Source organism: Meriones unguiculatus, chromosome 17 (assembly GCF_030254825.1).
Source record: "Meriones unguiculatus strain TT.TT164.6M chromosome 17, Bangor_MerUng_6.1, whole genome shotgun sequence".
Taxonomy (NCBI): Eukaryota; Metazoa; Chordata; class Mammalia; order Rodentia; family Muridae; genus Meriones; species Meriones unguiculatus.
Window position 1 is genome coordinate 17,559,667 of NC_083364.1, and position 27,722 is coordinate 17,587,388.

The following is a 27,722-nucleotide window of genomic DNA, read 5'->3' on the forward strand; positions in this document are numbered from 1 at the left end:
CACAGAGACACCCTGACTCTAAATAGGTAAAGAAATAAACAAACGGAGAAACGTGGATCCTAGTTGCTGATTGGGCACCCTACCCTTGTCCCCACATCCCTCACTCTGCTAGTCACCCGGCATACCCACCCAGCACCTGTGGGGTTAAGGGCCCTGGCCCCAGCCTGCCTCAATCGTGGTGAACGTTTTGAGGTGTCTGAGAGGATGTTGAAGGGACTTCCCGGTTTTTCAGCCCAGAAGGTTGGATTTCTGCATCACGAGACTAGAATGCTCTATGGCTCCCAACTGCCCCAATCAAGACCAGGATCTTAGTGCCACCTCCTCCAGGAAGGAGGCCTTGAAGCTGTGAGGTCTGACCCCAGATTCTGCCTCCAGTGAGCCCTGGGGGGGACTTCTGGGGTCACTGTGGCTGTCACGCTAAGCCTGTCACATAGCATGGAGCTGCTTGGCACCCTGCAGGGCCCAGGCCTTCCCCCCTGGAGACCAGGGGTGCCAGGATACAGGGCTGTGCCCATGGCTGCCTCCTGTCCTCCTCCAAGCCTGGCCGGAGTCTCTGGGTATGAGCCCCGACCCTGTCCCTCTTGCTGCAGCTGGATTTCTGGGCTCCCCGGGGCCACAGAGGTCACGGGGGCCACAGGGGTGGGTGCCCGGCACAGCTCTGATTCAGCGCGGTGTCACGGCGCTGGGGACACTGTGTGGCATTCCAGGAGGCTCAGCGCTGACTCAGGCCGGGAAACCACACGAGATCCTTACTCCTCCTCAGGGCACCCCTGGCACGCTGCCCGGGGCTCCACTCACTGTCCCCAAAGTGTTCGGCCGGGTCCTGAGCAGGAGGACGCGTGAGGTCCGGCCCTCAGCCTCCCTCCTTCGCTGGCACCTCAGGGGTGCAGCTCACCGTTAAGCTGGACTGTGTCTGGCCAGGGATCCTCGCCATCCTCCTGCCTCCACCTCCCCACAGGCTAGGAGCAGTCAACTTCTTACACTACACGGGCGCTGGGAATTTGAACTCGGGTCTCCACGCTCACCGGGCCAGCGAAGGCGCCACACGCTGAGCCACCTCCCCAGTCCCCAGTCTCGGCTGGTGACAAGCATTCCTATCTCACGAGTAACCTTGGGATTAAAAACCAGGACCTAGAGACACAGGCTCAGCACACATTCCCTCTAAACCAGCCTGGCTCCAGGATCTGAAAGGGACCCCATCTCAAGGGAGCAAGGCAGAGCATGATGGGAGCCAGGTGCTTCCACAGAGCCTCCAACACACACGAACACACACACACACACACACACACACACACGTGCGCGCACACACACACACACACACGAACACACGCACACGCGTGCACACACACACACACACACATACACACACACGGCATTCCAGCAATGCACACACGAGGCTGGGCGGAGCAGACCCTGAGAAAGGCTGGCTGTGGTCAGAGGTGAGCTGTCCGCCCCTTGGCTCCACTCCCGCCTCTCGCCCTCTGAAACGGGAACCGAAGGAAACCCCTTCTTTTATAAGTTGCCTTGGCCATGGTGTTCCATCATCTCAATAGACAAGTAACTAAACTCTGAGCACGGTCGTCGGGGCGGAGTGTGCCGCCTGAAACCCTGCGCATGCAGACAAAGCCAGACCCAGCAGGCGGTATTTACATATATTTGTGCACACACACATGTGTAACAAATATAATAGAGGAAAGAGAGGCTATTCGCTATTGGGGGACACCGGAACCCCCTCTGTTGGAGAGGGTCAACAGAAGGCAGCCAGGAGGGCTGGGAGGGGGAAGGGAGGAGAAACCGTCTATGTCTGTGCACACACACACACACACACACACACGTACAGCGTCTTGTTTCCTTCATGATAGGCCCCTGCAGCCAAAAGCAAATGAAGCACCCGGAGCTTCTGGCCCGGCCAAGAGTGAAACGTCTGCCCTGGGGAACCCTCCGCCCTCCCGCTGAGAGCTGCATCCTGGCCTTTGTTCAGCAGGGTAAAATCGAAGTCTCGCTGAAGCTGCTCCAGAGGTCCTTCTGTCCTACTCAGCCACAGCCATCCAAAGCCTGCCCCTGCCTGTGTGTATAACACACACACACACACACACACACACGCACACGCACACACAAGCACACGCACACACACACACACACACACACACACGCACGCACACACACAGAGGCTGGTGTTCTGGATGGAGAGAACCTTCACCAACAGTCCCCAGGGGGTTAGAACAGGAAGGAAGAGGTGGGGCCTGGGCAGAGTGTGGGGAGCCAGACCTTGGTCCTCTGCAGGAGTGGCCCTGTACCCCAACTTCCGAGCCAGCACCTAACGCACAGCGCCTTCATGGCATGTGTCCACCCCAGGCGTGTTCTCCAGGTGGGGACCCAGCGGCAGCTGTGAACACGGTATAGGGACGCATGTGAGAAGCCAAAGCTAGGGACGTGGCTGGGGAGAAGGCTTAAGGGGTAAGAGGACCCTGGTTCGGTTCCAGCACCCCCATGGCAGCTCACAGCCACCCATGGCCCCAATTCCAGGAGATCGCTGCCTTCTGACCTCAGTGGGCATGCACACACACCCCTCAAATAAATAAAAATAACCCTAAGTTGAGGCAAGGGGCCAGCTCTGCCGCCCCCCCCACGTCCCCACCACCCCTGATATCATCATACATGACCGTCACCCCACACGCACTGAGTCAGTGGAGGCGGGGCCCAGCACATCCAGGAATGACCTGTCCCTGCATCAGCGCCGCCCGCTCTAGGGAGGCTGAAGCTTTGGGAGGTCGCTTAGCAACAGCATCCGCTGCGGCAAGGGAGGCTCCAGCCTATTCTGCACAGACTTTTCTGGACCTCGACTTTCAAATGGCAAAAATTAGGCAGCTGGGGTTTCAAAGAGGGAGCTCCTCACTGGGGCTCAGGAGGGGACGGTGGGGGTGTGGCTCAGCCGGTGTCTTGTTTCCTGAGCTAGTAGCTCAGCCGGTGGGGTGCTCGTAGCTCAGTTGGTGGGGTGCTTGTAGCTCAGTCGGTGGGGTACTGGTGACTCAGTTGGTGGGGAGCCTGTAGCTCAGTCGGTGGGGTGCGTGTAACTCAGTTGGTGGGGTGCTGGTTACTCAGTTGGTGGGGTGCGTGTAGCTCAGTTGCCTGGTGGTCATGAAGCCCTGGGCCCTGTCCCTAGCAGCTGGCGGCACACACCTGTCACTCAGCACTGAGGAGGTGTAGACCTGGGGCTCAGGAGCTCAGGGTCCTGAGCAGCTCTACCGAGTGTTTGAGGCTAGCCTCGACTACGAGCGGCCAGGTCTCAAACAGAAAGGCTTCCGCCACGGCTGGGTGAGATTTCGGGCACCATGACAGGGCAGGACCCAGCGCTGTGGGCGTCTGGCGGGGGGCGGGGGGGCGGGCGGGGGCGGGGGAGACGACGTTCAGCCGTCTGTCAACCGTCTCCGCCAGTCCTGACCGGCGAACGCACCACTGTGCGCAGAGAAGCCCTGACGCGGGGGTTCCCGGGGATCCCGGGCCACCGCGCGTCACCCGCCACCTGCTCCCCCCGAGGCCCTGCCCGCGAGGACACCCGAGCCGACGGGGACACACACCATCGCCCAGCCCCGGCGAGCCGGGCTGCAGAGACGCACGGAGCTCTCCTGCCCCCTGGTGGCCACACGTGGTAACAGCGGCGCCGCTCCCGCCGGCAGCAAACGCGAGGGGGGGGGGCGGGGCGCAACACAGGGACCGCGGTTCGAGTCCCCTCGTGGACGGAGAGGCCCGCCTCCCGCCCACTCTCCTCTGGCTTCCGTACGTGTTCCGGGGCTTGCGCACGCATGCAAGTAAGTACGTGTGATTCTTTTATAAAGAGCCTGGAGAGGCTCCGCGGTCAGGTCACTGGCTGCTGTCACGGGGCATCCGGGTTCGGGTCCCGGCACCCACACCACAGATCACAATCGCTGTGTTTGCAGTTCCGGGACACCCCAAACAGCAACACAGAAAATAAATTGTTATTTTTTTAAAGATGGTGGTAACGGCTCACGCCTTGAATCCCGGCACTCGGGTGGCAGAGACAGGAGGATTTCTGTGAGTTCCAGGTCAAACTGGGCTACGTCCTGGGACCCTGTCGCTAAACCTGTGGCCGGGCCTGGGCCTGGGCCATGTTCCCACGTGGTCACTCCCAGGCCCCATGCTCCCCCCCAAACCTTCCCTCTAGAACCGAGGCTCGGAGTAAACCTTTTTCCTTTATAAGGCTCCCCAGCATAGCCACGGGACTCAGACTAAGACCACAAAGCCCTGGACGCTTTGTCACAGGCCCGGAACAGACTAACCGGGCCGGTTCCCGGCTTCGTCAGAACGAACCCTCCTGCTCGACAGAGCTCCAGTCTCGGGCGTTTTGTTACAGGGGCAGAAAGTGAAGCCAAATCTCAAATCACATCTGAAACATTTCACCTCTGAGCTGGGACTAAGAACGAGCGGGCCCTGACCCTGGAGACGGGGAAACGGGGTGCGGGGAACGGGAAACGGGGTGCGGGAAATGGGGTGCAGAGAACAGGGTGCGGGGAACCGGGGTGGGACCAAAGCGTCTTGTAAACTCCCTGGGGTGCGGCGGAGGCGGCAGAGACGCCCACGGCATGGCGGTGACCTTTGCACCCCGCCCCAGGCTCGGGTGGAGGTCACCCCACATCCTCGCGGCCCCCCCAAGGCGTCCCCCGCTCGCAGGCCGGGCCGCCCCTGGCCGCCCCTCAGCCCACGGCCCCCCTCGCTGCACCCGCCAGCCCCGGGCCGCGAGCCAGGCCCCACACAGCACCTACCTGCTCCGTGCCCCGCCGCCAGCGCCGAGGTTCCGCCCCGAAGCTCCCGAGCCCTGCGAGAGAAACACCGCGCGTCAGTTTGGCATCCGGCCTGGCGACCCGCTCTGTGTGGCCAGGAGGTCACGCCCGACCCAGGCAGCGCCTGGCACCCTCCCTCCGCCGACCGCTCCGGAGGCCCCGACACACCGCGGGGCTCGGAGCCCGCGTGGGCGGCTTGACGGGAGCAGCAATTTGCCAAGAGGATGGGGCGGAATTCATAATTGAGGGAAATCGCGGGTGGGAGTGGGCGGGCAGGAGACATTCGTCTGCAGAGCTGGAGGAAGGCCTAGGGGAGCCGAGGCAGGGGACTGCCCATGGTGGGGATGCAGGGTCAAGAAGGCGGGGTGCCTCTCCTGCTGCCGCCACAGGCACGCGCGTGGGGATCCCGGCCGTGGGCAAGCTCAGCCCACACCACCTCTCCTGAAGGTCATTTCTACGAAGCCGTTTGTATACAGCAGGAGCAGGATAAATGCTTGCTGTCTGGGTTTATTTCCCAGACCCTGGTATCCCCAAGACCGTTTTCGTGTTTGTTTTTTTTGTTTGTTTGTTTATTTGTTTTGGGGTGTGTGTGTGTGTGTGTGTCTGGGGCTCGGACTCACAACCTCAGGCTTAAGAGCAAGCCCCTTCATCAGCTGAGCCCTCTAACCGCCATCATCACCACCATCACCACCATCATCACCATCATCATCATCACCATCATCATCACCATCACCATCATCACCATCAACATCACCATCAACATCATCACCACCATCACCATCATCACCATCAACATCATCACCACCATCACCACCATCATCAACATCATCATCACCATCATCATCATCATCATCATCACCATCATCACCATCAACATCATCACCATCAACATCATCATCACCATCATCATCATCAACATCATCACCATCAACATCATCACCATCATCATCATCACCATCATCACCATCAACATCATCATCACCATCAACATCATCATCACCATCATCATCGAGACAAGATTCTCTATGTGGCTCTGACTGGCCTCAAGTTCACAATCCTCCTGCCTCTGCTTCTTCGGTGATGAGCCCTTTTTTGTCCCCCCTCTCCTTCCTTTCCCACATAGGGTCTCATGTAGCCCAGGCTGTCCTCACACACTGTGTAGCCCAGGCTGTCCTGCTCAGGGCTGGGAACCCGGAGCCTGGGGCTTTGCCGCCACGGGCAGCTGCGATCCCGGATGCCGCCAGAAGAGGGCGGCAGCGCTGCAGGGAGCGGCGGGGACCCCTGCTGAAAGGGCTGGCGCCACAGGGGCCCCTGAGCGGTGAGAGGTCCAGGCGAGCGAGTTCCATACGGTGCGAGACCAAAGCGAGGAGCCGGGCACACGCTGGCGGGTCCCAGGAGCTGGGGTCCCCTGAGCGACACCACCCGGGGTGTGGGCAGCGAGCAGGGGGCTGAACTTCCCAACTAGCTCGGGGTCCCCCTCGGGCCTGGCTCCCCGTGGGCACTGTCCGCCCTGCCAGGAACTCCAGTGTCCCCAGGCGCCACTGCGGGTCCCCGGGCTGCGGAGCTGAGCCGGTGCCCCACCCCCGGCCTCCGCCCTCTCTCCCTGAACCCTCAAATGGCTGCTTCTTCCTGGCTTTCTTCTCAGTCTCCCCTGTGGATGGCTCAGGAACAACGATCTCCTTGTCCCCTCCCACCCTTGCCATGGGGGCCCAGGAGAGAGTCGCCATGGAGATGGGTGCGAGCGGAGGGGCCGAGGAGGGACCCCGAGCAGCCCACGCCAGGCCCTCCCTCCCTCAGAACGGGGCATCAGAGCCTCAGAGACTACTATGTCACAGATGCCCCCAGCCACGTGGTGCCTGAGTGAACCGCAGGAACGAGAGCTCTGGACCACCGGGCACCGCCCCCAGGTTCCGCTGGGACCCGTTACAAAGCCAGCACGTGTTCAGCCGATTCCCTAAGCCGCAACAGCCATGCCCCCAATTTCACCCCCCCGCCAACCGGCTGTGACACCTTCGGGGACAAGGGGCCCGAGAAAGACGTGAACAAGCCGCGTGTGGCACATGCCCTTAACCCCAGTGCTCAGGAGGCCGTGAGCTCTGAGCTGGAGGCCAGCCTGGGCTACACAGCGAGCTCCTGTCTCAAAACGACAAACAGAAACCCAGCCCGGGGCACCCTGGGCATGGGTCGTCGCCTCGCTGCTCATCCGGGGGTCGGGGGGCATGGGTCAGGCATGGTCCCGCTCTGCAGTCCGGGCTGGCCTCCCACCCACAGCCGTCCCCCGGCCTCAGCGTGATCTCGGTGTTCACCGTCACTGCGGCAGTGACGGGGTCCAGAATCCACAGGGGGACGGGCCTCCGCCCCCCGCACCCCCGTGTCTCTGCTCAGGCGGGAAGGGCAGCCCTGACCGTGGTGGCGCCATCATGGGCCTGGGCCAGAGAGGGACAAGAGAGCTGAGCCAGGGGTCACCTCGCTCTGCTTCCTGACCTCTGGCTCCACGCCCTCCCCGCCACGGTGGGCGGCTGTGGCCGTGGCCGTGGCCAGAGTGAACCCTCCCTCGTCAAGCTTCGGGAGTCAGGTGGTTTGTGACGGCCTCCCAGCCCCCCCCATGATTAGCCCCGGGGTGGGGGGGGTGGAGGCGGTGCACACATCCTGGGTCATTTCAGCGGGCGCCCCGGGCCCTGAACCCCATCCACCGCATGCCAGGCCCTCCCTGAGCTGGGGCAGCCACGCGGGTCCCCAGGCCAGGCCCGGTGTCCCCTGGAGGACACAGTCACCCCCCGGGGGGGGCGGGCGAGAGTGCTCTTCCCTGCACGCCTCTCAAGGTGACAGGCATACCTCTGCGGGGGTCGCAGCTCCTCAGCGGGGAGCCAGTGGGCGGGATGGGCTGTCTGAGCCCCCTTCCCGTCCCACGCCGACATGGGCACGTGGCACAGGCACCCGGTCTCCTGCAGACTCAATATAGCAGAGCGGGGCCCGTCTTTTGTGCTACATGAAGCTGTCAACATCGTCACCATAGCAACCATCTAAATATGTCACCCAGGAACACTGATTGCCAAGGCAGGGAGCAGAGGGTGACGGCTTCCACTGTGGATGGGGTGCAGGGCGCGGGCGAGAGAGCAGGAAGCGCCAGGGACTGGGGACACGGTCCTGGGTGGGCAGCTGAGCCTGGGGACCGAATTCCAACTGTTGGAAGTATTCAGGCTCCGGGCACTGCTGGAGGCAGGTTGAAATAGTCTGTGAACTCCGCAGGCCAGGCTGGCTTCAAACCCCTGGATGTCCTCCTGCCTCGGCTCCCAGAGCGCTGGGCCGACAAGCGTGTGCCAGGACGCCCAGCTCCCCTGTCGGTGAGCGCGCCTGTCCCCTTCCCCGCCGACACTCAGCACTGCCCTGGCGGAGGTCTCCCTGGCATCTCCGGATCCTTGAAGCGGTCTCCACCGGGCTGGGAGGCAGCTGAGTCCCCCGTGCACACAGTCAGGATGGGGTCTCCCCGGCAGGCCGCAGGTGCTCAGCCTAGGCCAGGGGCTCCCGGGCTGTGACACGGCCGAGATCCAGAAGGAGGTGTCACCCCACAGTGGCCGCCCGGATTTCGGAGAAGGGAACGATGGGAGGACGTGCCAAACTAAATTCCATTCAAAACGCGAGCCTGGCAGGGGGTTCGGTGAGTGGAGGCCTGTGACGCACCAAGCCCGATGGACCAGCTCGGTCCCTGGGCCGGCATGGCAGACAGAGAGCCGAGTCCCACACGTCGGCCTCTGGCCTCCACAGGAAGAGACTCGAGGGACCCACAGTCGTCCTGCAATGGCAAAAGACGGCGACCGGCGACCCCCGCCCCACCCCCAGCTTAGCATCAGGGGCGCCATGGCTGAGGGCTCTCCTCACCATGGCTTTCCTTTGACTTTCCAGTGCAGTGCCGGGGCCCAGGCCAGGGCTCCCCCGGGCCCGGAAACACCCTCTGCAGAGCCGGGACCCAGCCCCTCCGTGGGGGATGAGCATGAGGGGAGATAGTGAGCATCACGGGGAGCCGATAAAACCTCTGCCCTGGCCTCCTCACCAAGTCCCTAAGCAGAGCACGTCGGAGAAACTGTCCCCAGGCTACGACGTCACAGCAAAGTTGGCCTGACCTTGAATCAGGACTCCAACAAAGAGAGTCTGTGAGTCGCTGCTGGAGAAGGACTCTGCGCGTTCTGATTCTGCCTCGCTGTCCGGGAGAAGTGGCAGGGTCACCCTAAGACCTGAGTCATGGGGACATTGCGTGGGGGCACACAGGCACACCTTTGCCTTGGCTCCTAAGTTAGCTCGCTCTGTCAATCTACCCCCAAATGTAAACGTCGTTTAAAAAGAAACGGAGAGGGAAGACGTGCAATTAGCTCCCAGAAGCTGCTCTGAAACGGGATCGTTCGGTTCCCATGACAGCCTCCTAATGACACGATTATGTAAAATCCAGAAGAGATGCTAAAAACAGAATATGCAAATTAGAAAGGGATGGGCTGGGGAGGACACGGGTCGGGGAGAGGGTTCCCCCTTGCAAGGGGGCCCGTGCTGGAGGAAGCCTCCACAGTGCGTGGTGTCCACACACATGAGCTGGGGCTGGACAGGAACAGCTTTATGGGTGAGTCCTGGAAACTAAGAGTCAATCAGAATGCTTGAAAGAAAGGAGGCTCTGGAATGGGGGGGGGCTTGCTGAGGCAGGAGGATTGCTGTGTGTTTGAGGCCAGCTTGGGCAGTATAGTGAGACTGTTTAAAATAACAAATCAAAGCTGGGCAGTGATGGCACAGGCCTTTAGTCCCAGCACTTGGGGTGCTGGAGAGATGGCTCAGAGGTTAGGAGCACTGGCTGCTCTTCCACAGGACCTGGGTTCAACTCCCAGCACCCAGCACCCACATGGTGGCTCACAACTGTCTGTAACTCAAGTTCCTTGTGACCCGACACTTTCACATAGACACACACACACAACAAACACAATACACATAACGTAAAAACAAATCAATTATTTAATCCCAGCACCCAGGAGGCAGAGGCAGGTGGATGTCTGAGTTCAAGGCCAGCCTGGTCTACAGAGTGAGTCCAGGAGTGAGCCATGGCTACACAGAGAAACCCTGTCTTGAAAACCACACCTAACCAAAACAACCGACAAGAAATTAGGCTACTGATGCAGGCTGGAAACCCCAGCCTTAAAGGAGACCGTGACAAGCCCGAGCCAGCTTGAGACAGAGAGAGGAAAGAGATGGCTCAGAACGTAAAGACGCTCACTGCCGAGCCTGACGGCCGAAGGTCAGTTCAGCCTCTGAGAAAGTCTTACTCTGCAGCCGTGGCCGGCCTAGAACTCACTATGACCAGCCAGGTTGGCCTCAAACTCCCAACGATCCCCCTGCCGCTGCCCCCTGAGGCCTGTGGTGGAGTGCCTGCCCATGCTGGAGGCCCCGGGTTCAATCCCTTGGACTGACTCGGTAAGCCGGACGCCGGCTTGCTCCCGGCAGCCCCTTGAGGCAGAACCCCGCTGGCCAGCCCACCACCGCCTCGGGCAGGTTTGTGTGGTAACAGCAGGGAAGCTTTGTTGCCAGAGCTTAAAGCATTTCCCTGTGGCCCTGCAGACACCACAGCATGGCCTCTCACGGGTTCAGAGCCCCCGGTGACCGCAACCAGCAAACCAGCAAACCATCGCTCTGTGCTTTATCAAAGAGCTCGTAAGAACAATGCTCACTCGTTACACACAGGGCCAGGACCCCGCCCCCCATCCCCCACCCTCACCCCCACACACAAGCCACCCGGTGTGATGGCTCTGGCCTGTCACCGCAGCACTCAGAACGGGGCAGGAAATTGGGGACAGCCTGTGCTACGCAGTGAGCTTGAGGCCAGCCTGGGCCGTGGGAGACCCTGTCTCAAAAATCCAAAATGAATTCTGCTTGTCCCCACCAAGAAGACCCGCCTCGGCTTCCTGTCCCCCACAGTTCCAGGGACGGGGTGGTCAGTCCCCCACACTCACACCCAGTCCTGAGGGCCTCAGACAGGCCTGTCACCCGCTGAAACCCGCGGAGCTGGCGGCCCTGGCTCTCTCTCACTTCAGAGTCCCTGTCCCCTGGGGGCCTCCTCTGGCTGTCCTCTGGGGGTGCTGAGCAGGCTCCCTGGCCCCCACTCAGCCTGCTCCCTCCCCCATCTGTGGCAAGTCTGTCTCTGAGGTTTCAACTCTCTGCATCACGCCACCAAGCCTGAGGTGACTGGATGACTGTGGTCCCAGCAGCCGGCACTCCTTCTGAGGCCCAGAGCTTGCTGTGGGAGGGATGTTCATCCTGGAGGGACCGAGCAGCCTGACCTCAGGGTCATGGCTCAGTGGTTCACGGCACTGATTGCTCTTGAAGGAGGACCCGGGTTCGACTCCCAGCACCCACATGGCGGGTCACAACTCCATTTCCAGGGCATCCAATGCCCCTTGTGGCCTCTGCAGGTACTGCACACAACACAGCACACAAACAGACCTGCAGGCAAACACCCATACACAGGAAATAAAACAAATGTTTGTGTGTGTGCGTGTGTGTGTGTGTGTGTGTGTGTATAAATACATGTGTGTAAATATATATTTAATACTGAAGAAGGGTTGGGGCCGGGACTCAGTGGGTAGGACACTCTCTTAGCATACACGGAGCCTGGGCTTCCATCCCCAACCCGGGGATACACCTGCCATCAAAGTATCTTTTTCTCATGGGACGTTTGAGGTTCAGAGATGTTACATCGATCATCGAAGTCACACAGCTGGGAGCTGGCACGGACAAATGAAACTCAGACTCAAAAGGTGCCATGGAGGTGACTCCCACTTCGCCCTCTCTGAAGGCGCCGCCAGCCCGTCCCTCACTCTCCTCCAGAGCAGATGACTGGAGGTAAAAGACACAGTGGTGCACACACGCTCAGGAGGCTGAAGTAGGAGGACACCAGTCACAAACAATGGCTCAACTGTGCAGCCTGGCGACACAGAAAATCAGCATCAGCAGGTGGCTCTGAGGAAGAAGAACAATTGCAGTTCTACCTCCAGGTCTTTATGGGGCCGGAGAGGTGTCTCAGCAGTTAAGAGCACCGGCTGCTCTCACGAAGAACCCGTGTTCGACCCCCAGCACCCACATGGCAGCTCACAACCATCTGTAACTCCTGTTTTAGGGGACAGTGGCCTCCTACATGCAGGCAAAACACCAATGCAATAAAAAAAAATAAACAAGTTATAAATCCTGGTCTTTTAAAGAGGTGTCAGGTCTGTGTCTTGCAAGAGCAGATTTGGATCTCAGGCTTGGATGAGTCAGCTAACACTCTGTAGCAAGCGTCGCCAATGTTGGGGATTGAAACAGCTTCCTGTTTGTGACATAGCCCCAGGGTGAGGCTCTTCCGGGGGTCCGTGGCCACAGCCTCCCCAGTGAGCCCCACAGATAAGCATGACATCACCCAAGCCCAATACCTCTCCAGCAACCCCAAGAGCCCAAGCAGAAGCTTGCCAAACTGCACCTAACCCAGGAGAGCACACTTGGAGGCTGCTGAAACGTGGGGCCTGGTGCTGCCTGTCACAGGGGTGGCCAACTGAGATTCAGCTCTGCCCCTGTGACACTCCAACCCTTAACCGAGCCCGGAGCAGAGGAAGAGCGGCTCCCGTGGCCTGGTGTAGCTGCCTCACTCTTTCGGGAGCTTTTCTGCTTAACCAGGCTTGAAAACTGAGCTGTTTTTTTTGAGAACTCCGATGGTTAAAAACGACACGGTGCTGGTATAAATACAGCCACGGTCCTCTGAAAACAGAACTTGCTAACACCTCCCCGTCTGGCCGGGATGAGAATAGACTCCTTAAAAACCCAGGGCTTTACACACTCGCGGACCGCCACGCTGTCACACACAGAAAGCGCCTCAGAGACTACGTCAGACTGCGCGCAGCTGCGAACCAGCTCTGCAACTCCTCAATGAACCGTTCTCAGACACAGCCACATGGAGGAGGCGCATCACCCCCTCCCCCAACACACAACCAACGCGTCCGGGTCCTTCTGGAACACAACACGCCCAGTTTAGCTGTAGCATCCATCATGCATCCAAGCAGCCAGCGCTCGGGCCGTGGGAACCTGGCTGTGCGCAAGCACTGAGCTCAAGGGAACAGGAGCAACGGACCCCAGGTCGGAGTGGGCAGCCGAGGCTGGCTTCTGTTCTTTCCAAGGCAGGGTCTCATGTAGCTCAGGCTAGCCTCAGACTGGCTCCGTAGCTAAGGATGACCTTAACCTCTGACCCTCCTCCCTCCACGCCCCACACGCTGGCACGAGATGTACACCACAAACCCAGCCACAAAGAATGACTTGGAAGGGTGTCTACAGTGCCCAGGGCAGAGATACCCGGTTAATCTAGCTATTTGGGAATATTTTGAGAGATGCCTCAGAAGATGGACCGGTTGGAAAAAGGGTCTTCACGTATTCAAGAGTTAAGAGGAGGGCTGGAGGGATGACTCAGGGGTTAAGAGCAGGGGCTGCTCTTCCAGAGGTCCTGAGTTCGATTCCCAGCACCCGCTATAGATCTGGTGCCCTCTTCTGGCATGCAGGCAGACAGAACATTAGAGGATATCACGGGATCAGGAAGAGTCTTACAATGACTGGATGTAACGAGACAGTCGGGCCTGACACACGGGGATGCAGGCAGAGGCTAGGGCTGAAGGAGAACAGCCTGGAAGCCACAAGTACAAACTACAGCAGCCATAACCTGAGCACCCCGAGAACTGTTAGGGCAGTGCTCCGGCCCCAGCCCCTCACAGAGATTCTAGGCGGGGCCCCACCCTGCCCATGCCCCCAGCCCTGGCCCTTCAAACCGAGGAAATCCATTCCTTCGGTTTTGAGTGCCACCGACCGTGGTGAGGCACAGGGCATCCCGCCATGGTTTGGCCATGGCTTGGAGATGCCGTTTCCCCCTCCCACGCGGAGCCTCGTGTGTTTCCAAACTGGTGATGCTGCGCACAGGCCACAGGAGCGTGTGAGGAGGCAGGGCCTGGTTGGAGGGAGTTAGGGTGTGAAGGGAGTATCTGCCTTACCCACCACTCCAAAATAACCTGCTCCAACGGACCAGGTCTGAGAGCCCGGAAGCCACAGGCGCAAAGACACCTCCTCACAGGCCCCCCAGGCTGGGCACAGTGACTGCTCCACATTAAGCAGCCGGCACAGCCCTCCATCCCTGGCCCCTCTCGGTCCTCCTTCCCGCACCCCCCAGAGCCGAGAGGCCTGCATCACAGGGGCTCCACGCTTGGCAGCTGGAGAGACTGATTTTCACGCGGGACAGTGTGACGTCACAGCGAGGCACAGAGGTCTCACACATATGCCCCGTCTCCCGCTGCTGATGCACCAGCTCTGAAGGGAGAGATGGATCTGTGTCACTGCCCCAGAGGAAACAGGGCCACTTAATTACACCTGGAACCGTGCTGCCCGGCATCCTGGCCACGTCCCCAGTGCGGGAGCGTCCCGGCCTGAGTCCAAGTTGACGCCTCTGTGTGCATTCTGCGCGGGTCTTCCTTCTGGGGTCAAGGGTGAGCCTGTCCCTGCAGGCACTGGGTGACGCGGGGCCAGAGGTGTGGCTGTACTCTCAGGAGCTCCTGCGTGGGTAGGTGAAGGCCAGGAATGGCACCCAGCACCCTGCAGGGCCCAAGCCCCATTAACAAGGCCACAGCTTTAGGAGGTTTGAGTGCCTGGAGTCACCCGTTCCACTGTGGCCCTCAGCCTACAGGAGGCCAGCTTCCCCGCCCCAAAACCGACAGCATGCACTGATGGCCCAGCCCGGTTACAGCTTCTGCCTGTGGGTGCCTTAATCCTGTCACCGCTTTAATAAATAGTAACATATCAGGTGTGCGATAGTCATATTAACTGATCACTAGGGCAGTTTCACTCTGTTACAGTTCCCGAAAGTTCTGAAATTTTCCAGAAAACTTCCAGGGGATTGCAGAACATTCCAGAAGATTCCACAATATTCCTCCTCCTCCTCCATGGAGCCCTGGCTGTCCTAGAACTCACTCTGTAGAGCAGGCAGGCCTCAAACTCAAGAGTCCCGCCTGCCTCTGCCTCCTGCTTGGATATCTCCTCTCCTCTCGTGGAAACACAGTCTCCATGAGTCTCTCGCTCAGCCTTGAAGCCTGACTCCGCCTCCACCGCCGGCCAATGGGCCCAGCGGTTCCCCCCCCCCCCCCCCCCCCCCGTCGTCTCCTCCTCTGTGACTCCTCTGGAGTCACAGACGTGTGCACTCACACCTCGCGGTCAGGGCAGGTGCCCTGGGCCACCTCCCCAGCCACCAGGACCTGCCTGGGCAGAGTCCCACAAGCCTGTCCCCCGAGATGCTTGGCAGCCTTGGAGAAAGACAGAGTGGAGGGTCTGGGAGTCCACGAACAGGGCCAGCCACAGAGAGGCCGACGTTCCATCAGGACAAGCCGACCGGGACACATACCACGTCCATGGGGACACACAAGCAGAGAAAGCTATCTGGACCTGGCTGGTTCCATGGGAGTGGACAGAGGGCAATTCGAGGCCGAGGCCGAGAACTGGGTGGATGGATCAGCTGCACCCTTTCCATTTTTACAGACACCCGAAGCGCTGAGCCTCCTCAAAACAGCCACCAACGCACAAAGGAAGCCCCGGGGCACAGGAGACCATCCCCCCACCCCACCCCCCGCAGTCTGTGGGCTGCACGGCGGCTAATGGCCCCGCCGGGCCCTTCCTAGGATGTCCCCAGACAAAGAGAGATGGAAACACTCAACCTTAAAAAAAAAAAATTATAATAATAATCCTGTAGAAATGGTCCCAGCGTGTGTGTGTCCAAAACAGCCTGCAGGTAGAAACAGCCCTAAAAACGCCAAAACAGATGAGCGAGCCGGCACAACAGGGGCTACGAATACAAAGGAATGTTATTGGAAGAAAAAAAAAATGAGCCAGCTGGACCCCCAGCCACCTGTGTGTGCCTCCAAAGACAGGGCACACGGAGTAGGGGCTCCGCAGAGGCGAAGCTGAGGCTGCCCAGCGGCCGTGGTGCGGAGTGAAGGCTGGCACTCAGTGTTGAAGAGGGACAGAGTTTCAGTTTGGGCAGATGGTAAGTTCTGGAAAACGCTCGTGACGGTGAACCTCCGTGAGTTCCGACCCCCATCCTCAAACCCAGCTCTCCTGCAGCAATGGCCGCCGTCCCGGCGCTGACCCCGAGGGCTCGGACCTGCTGTCCTGGTCCCGTTTAAGGTCGAGAGTTTGATCTGGGGGCCTCTTACCCCAGGGGCACTCAGCCTTTTGGGGGTTCTCGTGGCTCTCCTGACTAGAGAAGCTCTTGACATAGCGTGCCCAGGCACTGATCCCCGCAGGGCCCAGGAGAGCCCCGCAAGCACCCCAACTCAGGATGCTAGTGCCATACCCAACCATTTTTGGGTGACGTGGAGGTGCCTGGAGACTTAGGGGCTCTGGCCACATGCTTTACCTAGCCAAGGAATACTCTTCCAGACCCCCTCTGGGCCCTGCCCCTGGTCCCCTGAGAACCCAGACCTGCTTCTCCACCCCAGCATAATTATTTGGGGAGGATTAAACCTTTTTTCATGGATGTTTACACGCATGGCGGCGGAGGAGGCTGCTGGCCATCTTCCTCCATCTCTCGCTACCTTAGAACCTCCCATCGCCCCCAGCACCGGGGCACTGGGGTCTGTGTGGCCTGGCTCCTCACGAGGGCTCTTGACATTCGAACTCATTCCTCGCGCGCATGCAGCAAGCACTCTTAGCCTCCGAACGTCCCCAGCCCTCTGTTCCGGTTCTTCAGGCAGGGTCCCACTGTGTAGCTCAGGCCGCATCAGGGCCCTGAGTGCTGGGATGGCAGGGAGGTCAATCCCACATACCTATAACGTGCCCGAGGCCTGAGATCACCCATGCTTCCAAATGCTGGGCGGACAGTCCTGCGGCCCATCCTCACCCTGCTCCAGGCCACACACACACACCACACACACACACACACACACACACACACAATTGCCTACCACGTGGATCTGGGACCTGGCACCAGTTCTGAGGTTCAAAACAGGCTGACAAGGAGCCTTTGTTGGAAGAAGGAATGTTCCCAGAGCAGAGAGCAACAGGATGGGGGAGGAGCTCCGCCCAGCTGGGGGTGGAGCACGGAGCCCCTGGCCTCAGCAAGAGGACTCAACCCCGCTCTGGAGGCTAAAGATCAGCACAAGGAAATAGATAAATTCATGCCTTCCCCCTCAAAGAGAAAAAGAAAAAAAGCCCACGTTCAGGTTAGCAAGTCACCTATGAAGAGGACAAAGTCACTTCCGTGTCACAATTCACAAACACAGACAGAAACAGTCCAGGTGTCCATACATGGACTGTGGAATATCACACAGCTCCGAACAAGAGCCAGGCTCCGATGGACCCACGGACACGGAGCCCAGGGAAGACCAGGGCGCAGAGGCTCGCACAGAGCCAGAGAAAGCAGCCCGGGAGGGGATCTGTGGGCGTGGGGGCTGGGGAGGAGGGGGGAGCCGGCGAGCTAGGCTGAGAACGTGGCATCAGACTGTCATGCACTGATCGGGCTGCACGGGGAGAGGAGCTGGGGGACCTGGATTATTATGCTTAAAGTGGTGAATTTTAAAATATGCAAATCAGACCGGATTTAAAACAGGGAAAGCGATCAGCTCATCGGCTCTCCAGAAGCCCCGGGAGGAGCCGGCAACCATCGGAGGAGGCTCTGACGGCCCGTCCTCCCCCGGCCCCCACAGGAGCCTCCCAGGACGGGCCGGTGACAGGACGGGCCTCCCAGGAGCCGGGCAGAAAGTGGCCGGTCGGCCCCCGGGGAAACTGAGGATGGGCCGAGCAGTCGGTCACCGTGGGCACCCTTGCCTCCTAGGGTGGGAGGAGGCCCCGGGTGCCACCAGAGCCTGGGCTAGCCTGGGTCAGCCATCAAGGACTCGGGTGTGGGATGTACCTTCACAGAAGGAAAGCAAGCAAGCAGTGACGAGCCAGGTGTTGCCCAGGCCAGCTCGGAACCCACCACGTAGCCCAGGCTGGCCTCAAGCTCACAGAGATCCACCTGCTTCTGGGATTGCGTTATTTTTTTTTTCGAGGTGCTGGCGCACCCGGGCGGTGTCTCCGAGCCAGAGAGTGTCACTTCAGTCACTATTTCTAGACACAAAGGGCCACCCTGCGCCAGCGCCTCTCCTGTCACTACCTGCTGCGCCGGAGAAAAGCGAGGAGGAGCTGCCTTCTCCCGGCTGCGGCTCCACACGCCTGACCCCACGCCCCGGACTCAGCAGGGGACCCCAGGATCCTCCATGGCACGAGCCAACTGTAGGTGCGGGCGGACTTCACCGCCTGGGATGCAGGCTCAGTCAACTCACAATTTCAAAGTCCACACGGGACTGGATGTGTGGACTGGACGCCACCAAGCCCAACACTCAGGGAGTTCCGGGCCAACCTGGGCTACATAGTGAGGTCCTGTCTCAAACAAAAAAAAAAAAAAAAAAAAAAAAGAAGGGAAGGGGAGGTACGCAGAGCCCAGTGTGGGGACCCATCCCTGCCCTGCCAGGACCAGGGGTTCAAGGTCATCCTCAGCTACACATGTTGGAGGTAGCCTGGGCTACGGGAGGCCTTGTCTCAAAAAACAAAACAAGCCACCAGGAAGAAGCAGCCGGGTATCTGGGCGACAGGGCCTGTATCCCACACGGGAGGCAGGAGCGTGGACACACCCTCAGCCCAGAGCCTCCGGGGGAGCCAGGCAGGTGCTCCCTGCTGGGGTCCGACTGGCCCGGTGCCTTCAGGCGACAGTAGGGACAGTCCCCCGCTCCCGGGCTGCCCGCCCGCACCTCCCTGACTTGGGGGCCACTCATGTCCCTGGCTGTGCCCCAGGGTTCCCCGCAGTGACCCAGGCCAGGAGACCGGTTTACACTGAACCGCAAGCCAACCGGTCCCTGAGGACGGGGACACCGTGCCCCCCGCCCCCAGAGTGGTCATCTCGCTCGTTCCCCAAGGCGGTGCAGTGGGGGTCAAGGGCGACCCTGGCAGTCTTTGGGCGACAGCCCACCTCCTCACGTCACACCAGGCTGGGCTCAGCCCGTGCCTGCCCTGGCCGGGAGGGAACCCACCCAGCCGCCGCTGCCCTGGCCACCACGCCTGAGGGGCACGGCCGGCCGGGTGAGCCTGGCACCTGGTGCCCGGTCCACCCGCCGTCCCCCCGCAGCCCCCCGCCCCCCGCGTGGAGGGCCGCCCACACACCTTGACCTCATGACCCCGAAAACTCCCACAGGAAGTTTCTGAAACAGTCAGCCTGTGGAGCTGTGTGTACCCCAAGATGCCAGCTCGTGTGCCCTGTGTCCCGGTAGGGCCACCCAGGACCTCCCCAGTGCCTCCACGCCCGCATGTCCCCCACTCTCCTGACGGAACCCCACTCCCCCGACGGAACCCCACTCCTCTCAAATGCACTCCTCCTCAGCTGTCCCCTCCTCCTCTATCACTGCACCCCACTCCTCCAGACTGAACCCCACTTCTCCAGACCGAACCCCACTCCTCCCGACTGAACCCCACTCCTCCCAACTGAACCCCACTTCTCCAAACCGAACCCCACTCCTCCAGACCGAACCCCACTTCTCCAGACCGAACCCCACTCCTCCCAAATGCACTCACTCCTCCTCAGCTGCCCCCTCCTCCTCTCTTACTGCACCCCACTCCTCTGATGCACCCCCAGTTGTCTGCACCCCACTCTTGTCCGCCTGCACCCCACTCCCCCCTAACTGCGGCCCACCTCTCCTGGACGAGCCCTGTCATCGCCGAAGCACCCCGACTCCCTCCAGCACGCCCAGCTCACCTGCCTCCAGCCCGTGTCTCAGCCGCCGCGCACACAAACGCACCGCGGGGCCTGGAGCTAGCTCTTCCACGGGGCGGGGCCTCCCGCAATGAGGGCGGAGCCTCCTTAGCATCGCGACCAATCACAAGCCAGGATGGCGGAGGCCGGGGCCAGAGGAGGAGCCTTGGGCACGCAGCCTGGTAGGCTCAGCCTCGGGCAGCGGGGCGGGGCCTCGGGCGTCGGTGGGCGGGGAGAACTCAGAAATGGCATCTCCAGGGGCCACTCGCTTGCCGAGGGCGGGGTTTCCCACCGAAGATTGGCAAGCGCTGGGGCGGGGGGCGGGGCCGCCCGGGGAGGGGCTGCGCGGCGTTGGGCCGCTTTACCTCGGGCCTGTGTTTGTTTTGGGTGTTTATTTGGGTTAATTTTATTGGTGCGTATTCGTTGTGCGGTGGTGTAATGGGTTTCAGCATGGCGTGTACAGCACAGAGTCACCCTCTGAGCATCACTTCTGCAAGGGGCCAGTGAACACCCGCTGACAGCCGGGGCCGGAGGCGTGCCTGGGGTTTCCGAGGACCGAGTTCGAACCCCGAGAGGGGACGCAGGTTAGGGTGGAACTATTAATATTTTTTTTTAATTTTTCATTGGCTTGTTTGCTTGTTTACCGTTTCTGCATCCCCACGTTTATCTCCGTTTTTTCCGTTCTCCCTCTTCCTTGGCTTCTTTGTTGCTGTTGCTGTTTCCTACAGTACCGGACTCGGGTTACACCTTCAACCATCTTTTTTTATTTTATTTTCATTTTAGGCTGAAGCTAAACTCCCCGGGCTGACCTTGAACTCACTGTGGCTGGGGTGGGGCCAGGGAATCGCGCGGGTGGCCCCAGCCCCTGGGTCTGCATCCTTCACAGGCTGCATTGGTGACTGCGGAGACATCTGGACATCTGCACACACATGCACACACGCGTGTGCACACATGGACCCACGCACGCGTGCACACTCACTGGGATACGCAGGCGCGCACACGCATGCACACCCGCTCACTTTGTGTGTGGCGGGAACCTCCCCAGCTCCCTTCCCTCCCAGACTGGCACCCTCACTCAGGCTGCCCCCGGACTCGGCTGCTGTACAAACAGGCGTCACCGTCTCCACCAGGATGCTGAACTGCGTGCGCTCCACATAGACCCTATGTGGAGAGACAGCTCAGTGGTTAGGAGCACTGGCCGCCCTTGCAGAGGACCCGGGTTCAAGCCCCAGCACCCACAGGGCAGCTCACACCTGCCTCCAGTGCCAGGGGATCGGACGCCCTCACACAGATAAGCAGGGAGGCCAAACACCAGTGTGCATGAAATTTTTAAAAATTAAAAACTAGCTAAGAGGGGCTGGTGAGGTGGCTCCTCCATGGGAAGAGCGTCTGCTGCCAAGCCTGAGGACCCGAGTTCAAGCCCCCGTTCTCACAGGATGGAAGGCCAGACCAGGCTGTCATAGCTGTCTTGTGACTTACACCCCCCCCACACACACACACAGGAATAAATTTTCCAAATGTAATTCAAACCAAGAAGCACAAAAATCACAATCTTTTTGCACGTGATCGATTCTAAGCAGAGCCAGGGGTCAGGAGTGCCCAGCTGCCCCCAGGGGGCGTGCCCGAGCTGCCCGCGGTGGACACGCCCGCTTCCCCTCTGCCCCTCGCTACTCCATCTCCGTCTTCTATTTTGTTTTCATTTTTCCAAAAGCATATTTATTTATTTTATGTGTGCAGAGGTTGCCATGTGTACGGGACATCACGTCCGGGTTAGGTAGAACTGGAGTCAGACCTTCCTGGACACCAGGAGAGCGGCCTCCCCGTGGAGCCGAGCCCCGGGCAAGGCCCGTCCTTCCTCTACCCCCACCCCCCCGCCCAGGCCCTCGGCGGTGTTGGCCCTTTGGGCTCTGTGAGGGTTGTGCTTTTATTTTGGTTTCCTTGAGCTGTTTATGTATGTGCTTGTGTGACTGTGTGAGCGAGTGGGTGTGCACGTGGCAGAAGGCCATGGAGGGTGCGGGTGGGTGTCCTCCTCTTCGGCTTCCTGCCCATTTCTTTGAGGCAGGGTCTCTCCCTGAACCTGGCGCTCCCGGATCCTCTCTTAGGCAGAACGATGCTCCTGCCTTGGCTCCCTGCTGGGGGTTTCAGGAAACCTGGCTTTGTTAAACGGGGCGCCCGGAACCGAATCCGAGCCACCCCTCCACCCAGTTTCTCTGTCTGATTTCTGGCACCTGCCCCCCCACACTGGCTGGGATTAGAGGTGGGAGTGACTACCTCAGTGTAGGTAAGTGTGGGAGCTCTGAGAGAGCAGGTGCCCTGGCCTGGCTGTGCGGCAGCCCTGCGCGGCCTACAGGTCCTCAAGAGAGCAGGTCACAGTGAAAGAATGAGTGAGCGAGCGAGTGAGCGAGTGAGTGCACTCTCCCAATGGGTGAGGGTGGTAGGGTAGGACTGCAGAGCGGAGGGGTGGCGGGGCAATTGGAGGGGGCTCGGGTGAGAGGTTGAATCCCCCACCCCACTCCCCGGGACCTGACCCCAGGAGGCAGGCGAGGCTCATTCGGGGCTCAGGGCGATGGCGAGGCCTGGACCTGCTCTCTCGGCCCGGTATGCTTGGTCCTGGCCTGCCGTCCACCGCATCCCACCCCGTCTCCCCCGAGTCCACCCCGCACCCCACAGAAGCCATCCGGCGCGGGGGAGGCAGGATCCACGTGTTTATTGCAGGAAGACAAGGTCTACAGCGAACGGACACTGACCCCGCACGGGCGGGGCTCCCACATGCGGGGGGAGGGGTGGGTCACAGCAAGCGAGGCCTGGCGGGTTCCCCAGCACCAGGGATGCCTGGGCAGGTTGGCCAGCAGCCAAGGTGGGCTCCAGCCTCCCCCGCCAGCCAGCCCGGGTCTCCCAGGAAGGGCACGGCTGGCCGGGTGAGGCATGGATTGTGCTGTCAGGGTGTGTCCCTGAGAAAGGGCTGTGACCCCCTGCCCAGCCAGGAGCTGCTCCCGGGGCTTGGGAGCAGGTGGCAGCTGTGGGGTCCTGGACTGGCTGGGGGTCGGGGCTCAGCTTCGCTCAGACTCAGGCTTCAGGCGCTGGTTTTCTCTGTGCCCGGCACACAGAGGGCCACGCTGAGGTCTGGCCTCCTCCGCCACCTGGCCGCAGCCGTCTTTCTGCCTCTGTCCCTGTTGCTTCTCCAGCCGGTGTCTGTCCCTCTCACACACGCCCACGCCACAGAGGCCCCTGCTGGCCCCAGCCTGGGCTGCGACCCCCAGGAGGTAATGAACACGTGGGCCGGAGCCTCGGTGCTGGCGTCCCTGTCGCGGGAGCCAGCTGATACACTCTGAGCCACAGGCCAGCTCCCACAGCCCGGAGCAGGACCCGATGCTCCTCAGACAGGCCGGACAGACAGGGTGACAGGTAAATGTGCCAGCCACTCCTGAAAACACAGATCCACACAGACAAACCACAACGTCTAGGTGCCCCCCCCCCCCAGCCACACACAGGCCACTCTGTACCACCACACACACCGCGGTCTCACTAAGGACACAGAAGGCTGCAAAACACCCCACCCCAAGACAGACGCACACCCATCCGCACACTCGAAGCTCGCAAACACAGGAGTTTACAGTCACCCTCATGTGGGCGGGAGGGACACAGGCCCAGGAGCCGCTCGGGCCTCCCAGACACTGCTGAGGCTCCGTGACTCGGGGCACAGTCTCTGGTGACCAGCAGAGGGGCTCGGCTGGGTCAGAGCCCTGGGGCAGCCCCGCGCTGACGCCCCCTCAGCTGCAACCCCATCTTCAGCACCCCAGACCCCGACTCGGGGTCGCCGTCAAGGCCCCGCTGTGTCTGCTGTCTCTGTCTCGGCAGAAAGCCAGTGTCCAGGTGGGCAGTGTCCAGGCAGTCACCCCACGCTCTGGGCTCAGGGTCCCCACGTGCCTCCCTGAAGGACAGTCCTGGCTGGACAGTCCGGGCTTGTGCTATGGGCGCCTGCCGATCCAGAGGTGGCGCTCAGGGCTGGCAGGGCTCTGCTGTGAGCCCTGTGCTTATTGCCTGGTTCTTAGGCCCATCCACCCTGGTGTGCGGTCGGGAGAGGACAGGGGTGTTCCGGACCCAGAGAAGGCGCAGGCCAGAGGCCACGGGGAGGGGCAGGACTGGGTGAGAGAAACAAGATGCGAGTAGAGGCAGATGAGGTCAATGGCACTCCCCAGGAGGGCACAGTGATAGAGAATGTGGGGACGTGGGCCTGGGCGGGAACACCCCGAAAGGGACAGGGATGAAGAGGCCAGGCGGCCTCCCTGATTCTGGCTGGGGCAAGCAGGTCCTCGGCGGGCTCCCTGCTTTCAGATCCACAGGGGACGCTCTCCAGTGTGTGGTTGGGGAGCACAGATAGGAGGGGCAAGGACAGAGAGATGGAGAGGAAAGGGTGAGCAGAAGATGAAAGCTACGGAGGTGTGGAGGGCTGGTGGGCTGGGAGGAGGAGGGAGGGAGGAGAGAGGGGGAGAAGGAGGAGGAGGGAGGGAAGAAGAGGGAGGGGAGGAGGGAGGGGCAAGAGGAAGGAGAGGAGGAAGGAAGAAAGGAAGGGGGAGGGAAGAGAGGAGCAGGAGGCGGGAAGGAAGAGCAGAGGAGGGAGGGGAGGAGGGAGGGGGAGAGGAGCCGCGAGAGGAGGGCGGAGGGAGGGAGGACGGCGGGGCCCCGGGCCCTGGCCGGCTCTGGAGGGCTCACATGAGCGCGCACTTGCCCTTGATGCGGTCGGCCCTCTTCTGCTTGCTGGAGCGCTTGCCGTCCACGCTGAGGCTGACGCTGCGGCGCGTTTCGAGCGTCAGCAGCTCCTGGAACAGCTCCTTGACGTTGTAGTTCATCTTGGCCGAGGTCTCCATGAAGGCGCACTTCCACTCCTGCGCCACGGCCTGCGCCTCGCGCGTGTGCACCTCGCGCTGCGTCTCGTCGCACTTGTTCCCCACGAGCATGATGGGGATGTCCTCCACGCTGCCCTTGATCTGCACGATGAGCTTGTAGATGGGGCTCAGCTCGTCCAGCGACTGCTTGCTGGTCACCGAGAACACCAGGATGAAGGCGTGGCCCTTGGAGATGGAGAGGCGCTGCATAGCCGGGAACTGGTGGCTGCCGGTCGTGTCGGTGATCTGCAGTGTGCACACGCTCTTGTCGCAGCTGATCACCTGCCGGTACGTGTCCTCGATGGTGGGGATGTACGTGTCCCGGAACGTCCCCTTCACGAACCGGAGCACCAGCGAGCTCTTGCCCACGCCACCGGCCCCGAACACCACCACGCGGTAGTCATTGCTCTGTTCTGGCATCTTCGCCAAAGCCGGCTGCGAAGACCGACCTGGTGGAGGAGGGGCGGTGAGGCAGAGGCCCGGGAGAGCCCCCCGCGGCGGCCCTGCGCCCTGCTCCACCCCAGCCGCCCTCCCCGCGCCGGAGCTCCCAGGGGCCGAGGCTGGAGGTGGCGCTGGTGAGGCCGGGGTGCACAGAGCCCACGTCAGCCCTCCGGCCGGCCCCGCGCCCCATCTCGGGCCTGGCTCCCGCCCAGCCCCAGCTCCACCAGCGGCAGGGGCACCTCACCCCCCAGCCTCCTTCCTGCCCCATCCTGCTGTGGGAGAGACCCTGTCTTAGAAAATCAAGGCGGGCTGTCGGCGTGGAGACCTCCGCGGTCAGAGCCCCAGCTGCTCCGACTGAAGACCTGGTTCAGTTCCCAGCGCTCGCAACCAGCGGTGACTCAAGGGGGCCCGACGCCCTCTTCTGGCCTCCGGGAGCACTGCACCCACAGGCACAGAAGGGAAAGCTAAAGCTCAAAGAACCCCAGTGTGAGCATCAGGCGTGGTGGCGGCGCTCACCGGTGAGCCTAGAGCTGGGGAGGCTGAGGCAAGGGGAGAGGAAAGCCTGGGCTACTCAGTGAGACTCTTCCTAAAAACAAACAAACAAACAACAACAAAAGCAAAAGCTTAGAGTCACTGTGGCGTGCACACCGTTAGGCCCAGTACTCCAGAGGCAGTAGGTAAATCTCTGTGAGTTCGAGGCCAGCCTGGGCTGAACAGTAACAAAACAAACAAACAAACAAGCCAAGACTAAAACAGAAAAGTAAGCAAACGACAGACCCAAAAACAACCATCTCTCTCTCTCTCACACACACACACACAGCACATTTCAGGGCCCCTCAGCTCCAGATGTCGTGAAGATTGGCTTCAGGCCTGGCCCTGGGAACATGATTGACTGTGGCACTGGGGACATGCAGGAATCGGATGTGTAAATCCTGATGCCGAGTCCCTGGAAGCGGTTCCTGGGACACGGGGACTCTCAGCTCGGGCTCAGCAGAGAGAGCCCGGAAGCTGTGTAGGGGCTCCCTGTTCCCGAGCCAGGCCTTGGCTTCTGCTAGGCCGCTGTGTGCCTCAGGCAGGCCCTCCCGGCTGGGGATTCCCTGGGCTCTGTGCCTGTCTCTCCTCAGAGAGGCTCACGGTGTCAGAGGGCCACACAGCAGGAAGACTCCTAAAGAACCAGGGGTTGGGGGCAGTGTGTGGAGTGGAGAGTGGGGGAGGGCAGCTGTCCCACTACTGGGGTCCCTCAGCCAGAGCCCTTTTCCTTTTTTCAAGTTATTGTCATCAGCACGCATGCACGCATGGGGAAGGTTCCGAGGACTGCCCCAGGCTCAGACCCAGGGAGTGTGACACTGGACAAGTGACTGTGCCCTTGGGGCTCAGTCTTCTGACCAGTGAGATGAGGGGCACCCAGGTGTAGCCCACAGCGATGGGGGACGGTGTTAGGGCAAGTTGCCTCAGGCCCAATCTCCAAGGAGGCCCCCAAAGTCATGGCAAGCCGAGGTTCTGGGGTGAGGATGAGGGTCCCCCATGGGGTCTGAAGGCCCATTCAGAATCGTGGATGCTTCAGATAAAGGGAGTCAACCCAGCGACACACCCCGAAAACTTCTCAGGCTGAAGACAGACAGGAGCTGTGCCCGGATTCTCCACGGGTGCTCCTTGGCCTGGGGGAGAGCTGGGGGGCTCTGGCATGGGGCCGCCCCCAGCCCAGCAGATTTAACATGTCTCTGAGGGGTCCCTTGAGCAGGGGAATTATGTGACCCGCCCCCACTGGCCTGAGGGGATCCTAGGTGGCACACAGAGGTACAGCACCTTCCTGGTGGTGGGCACCGAGAGTCGCAGTGCCCAGTGGGGGTGTCCACACGGATGCTGAGGTCTGTGCCCCGGCTGCAAGGGTCCCGTGTAATCCAGGACCCTCCTTTAGGGACGGGCGGGGAGAGGGGCCTGGACTTGTGGGAAGAGCTTTGCTCAAGGTCATGCATATAGGAGGTGGTTTGTCTCAGAGGGACTCAATGCTGGGCCCTGCTCGGCTGCTGGGCCCTGGGGGCTCGGAGACCTCGGCCACCCTGTCTGCCTCAGCCCAGCCCCGACCAGCCTGGCCAAAGCCTCCTGGTCCACAGGGCAGCAGAGGTCAGGGCCCTGGGACCCGGAAGCCACCTCGGGTGTAAGAAGCCAGGATGGCCTCGGCCAGGGGAGGGTTTGGGACTGGGGGCATTGACTGATGGAAGGGGCTGATCTAGGGGCTGCAGACTGATGAGGGGGAGTGATGGAAAACGAGGAGTTTTAGGGACTCGGGGAATGGTGGAGGCTCCCTAGGAGTGAGAAGAGGGCTCAGGAGAGAAGGAGTCCTGAGAGAGGGGCTTGGTCGCGAGGGTGCAGGGCTTTGTGGGTGGCAGTGAGGGACCCGGGCCTCAGCAGGCAGTTTGCAGAGGGCACGGGAGGAGGGAGCAGGCCCCGGAGGGTCCCAGGTGATGCTCTGCGTGGCCAGGCAGGGGTGGGGCGGCGGGGAGCTGTCCATGGTGACCGATGGACTCCCAGGGACAAGCGGGGCCTGGCGCGGTGGCCCAGGAGGGTGGGGCCCGAACAAAGGGATCCTGGTGGCCCGGGGACCCCTCCCCACCCTCTGTGGCCGCGGCTGCCCCGCCGCCTACCTGGGCCGCTGTGGTCCCCGCCGCTGCGCTGCTGTCCGCGCCGCCGCAGTCCCGATGTCCCCGCCCCAGCCGCGCTCCGCCCCGCCCGCCCCGCCCGCCGGGACCCGGGCCCGGGCCGCTGCAGCCCAAGGTCACCGCCAAG

The 27,722-nt window shown here is 61.2% G+C and overlaps 2 protein-coding genes across 2 annotated transcripts in view; both read right to left on the reverse strand.

Moving 5' to 3' along the window:
• Gng7 (G protein subunit gamma 7) overlaps nucleotides 1-19,702 on the reverse strand; it is a 57,259-nt gene extending 37,557 nt beyond the window's left edge. The window contains exons 1-2 of the mRNA XM_021648895.2: nucleotides 19,612-19,702; nucleotides 4,782-4,834 (exon numbers count right to left, since the gene is read on the reverse strand). The gene's annotated coding sequence lies outside the window, so the exon portion shown is untranslated. The remainder of the gene's footprint in view (nucleotides 1-4,781; nucleotides 4,835-19,611) is intronic.
• A 2,596-nt stretch (nucleotides 19,703-22,298) lies between these two features.
• On the reverse strand, nucleotides 22,299-27,722 carry Diras1 (DIRAS family GTPase 1). Its single transcript, XM_021648862.2, has 2 exons — nucleotides 27,581-27,722; nucleotides 22,299-24,943 (listed from the first exon to the last, which is right to left on the reverse strand). Exon 2 carries the CDS (start codon nucleotides 24,912-24,914, stop codon nucleotides 24,318-24,320), a length of 597 nt encoding a protein of 198 aa, XP_021504537.1. The 5' UTR covers nucleotides 24,915-24,943; nucleotides 27,581-27,722; the 3' UTR covers nucleotides 22,299-24,317.

Excerpts from the sequence above, each read along its gene's own strand:
- Diras1 (XM_021648862.2), bottom strand. The coding sequence starts at position 24,914 with ATGCCAGAACAGAGCAATGACTACCGCGTGGTGGTGTTCGGGGCCGGT.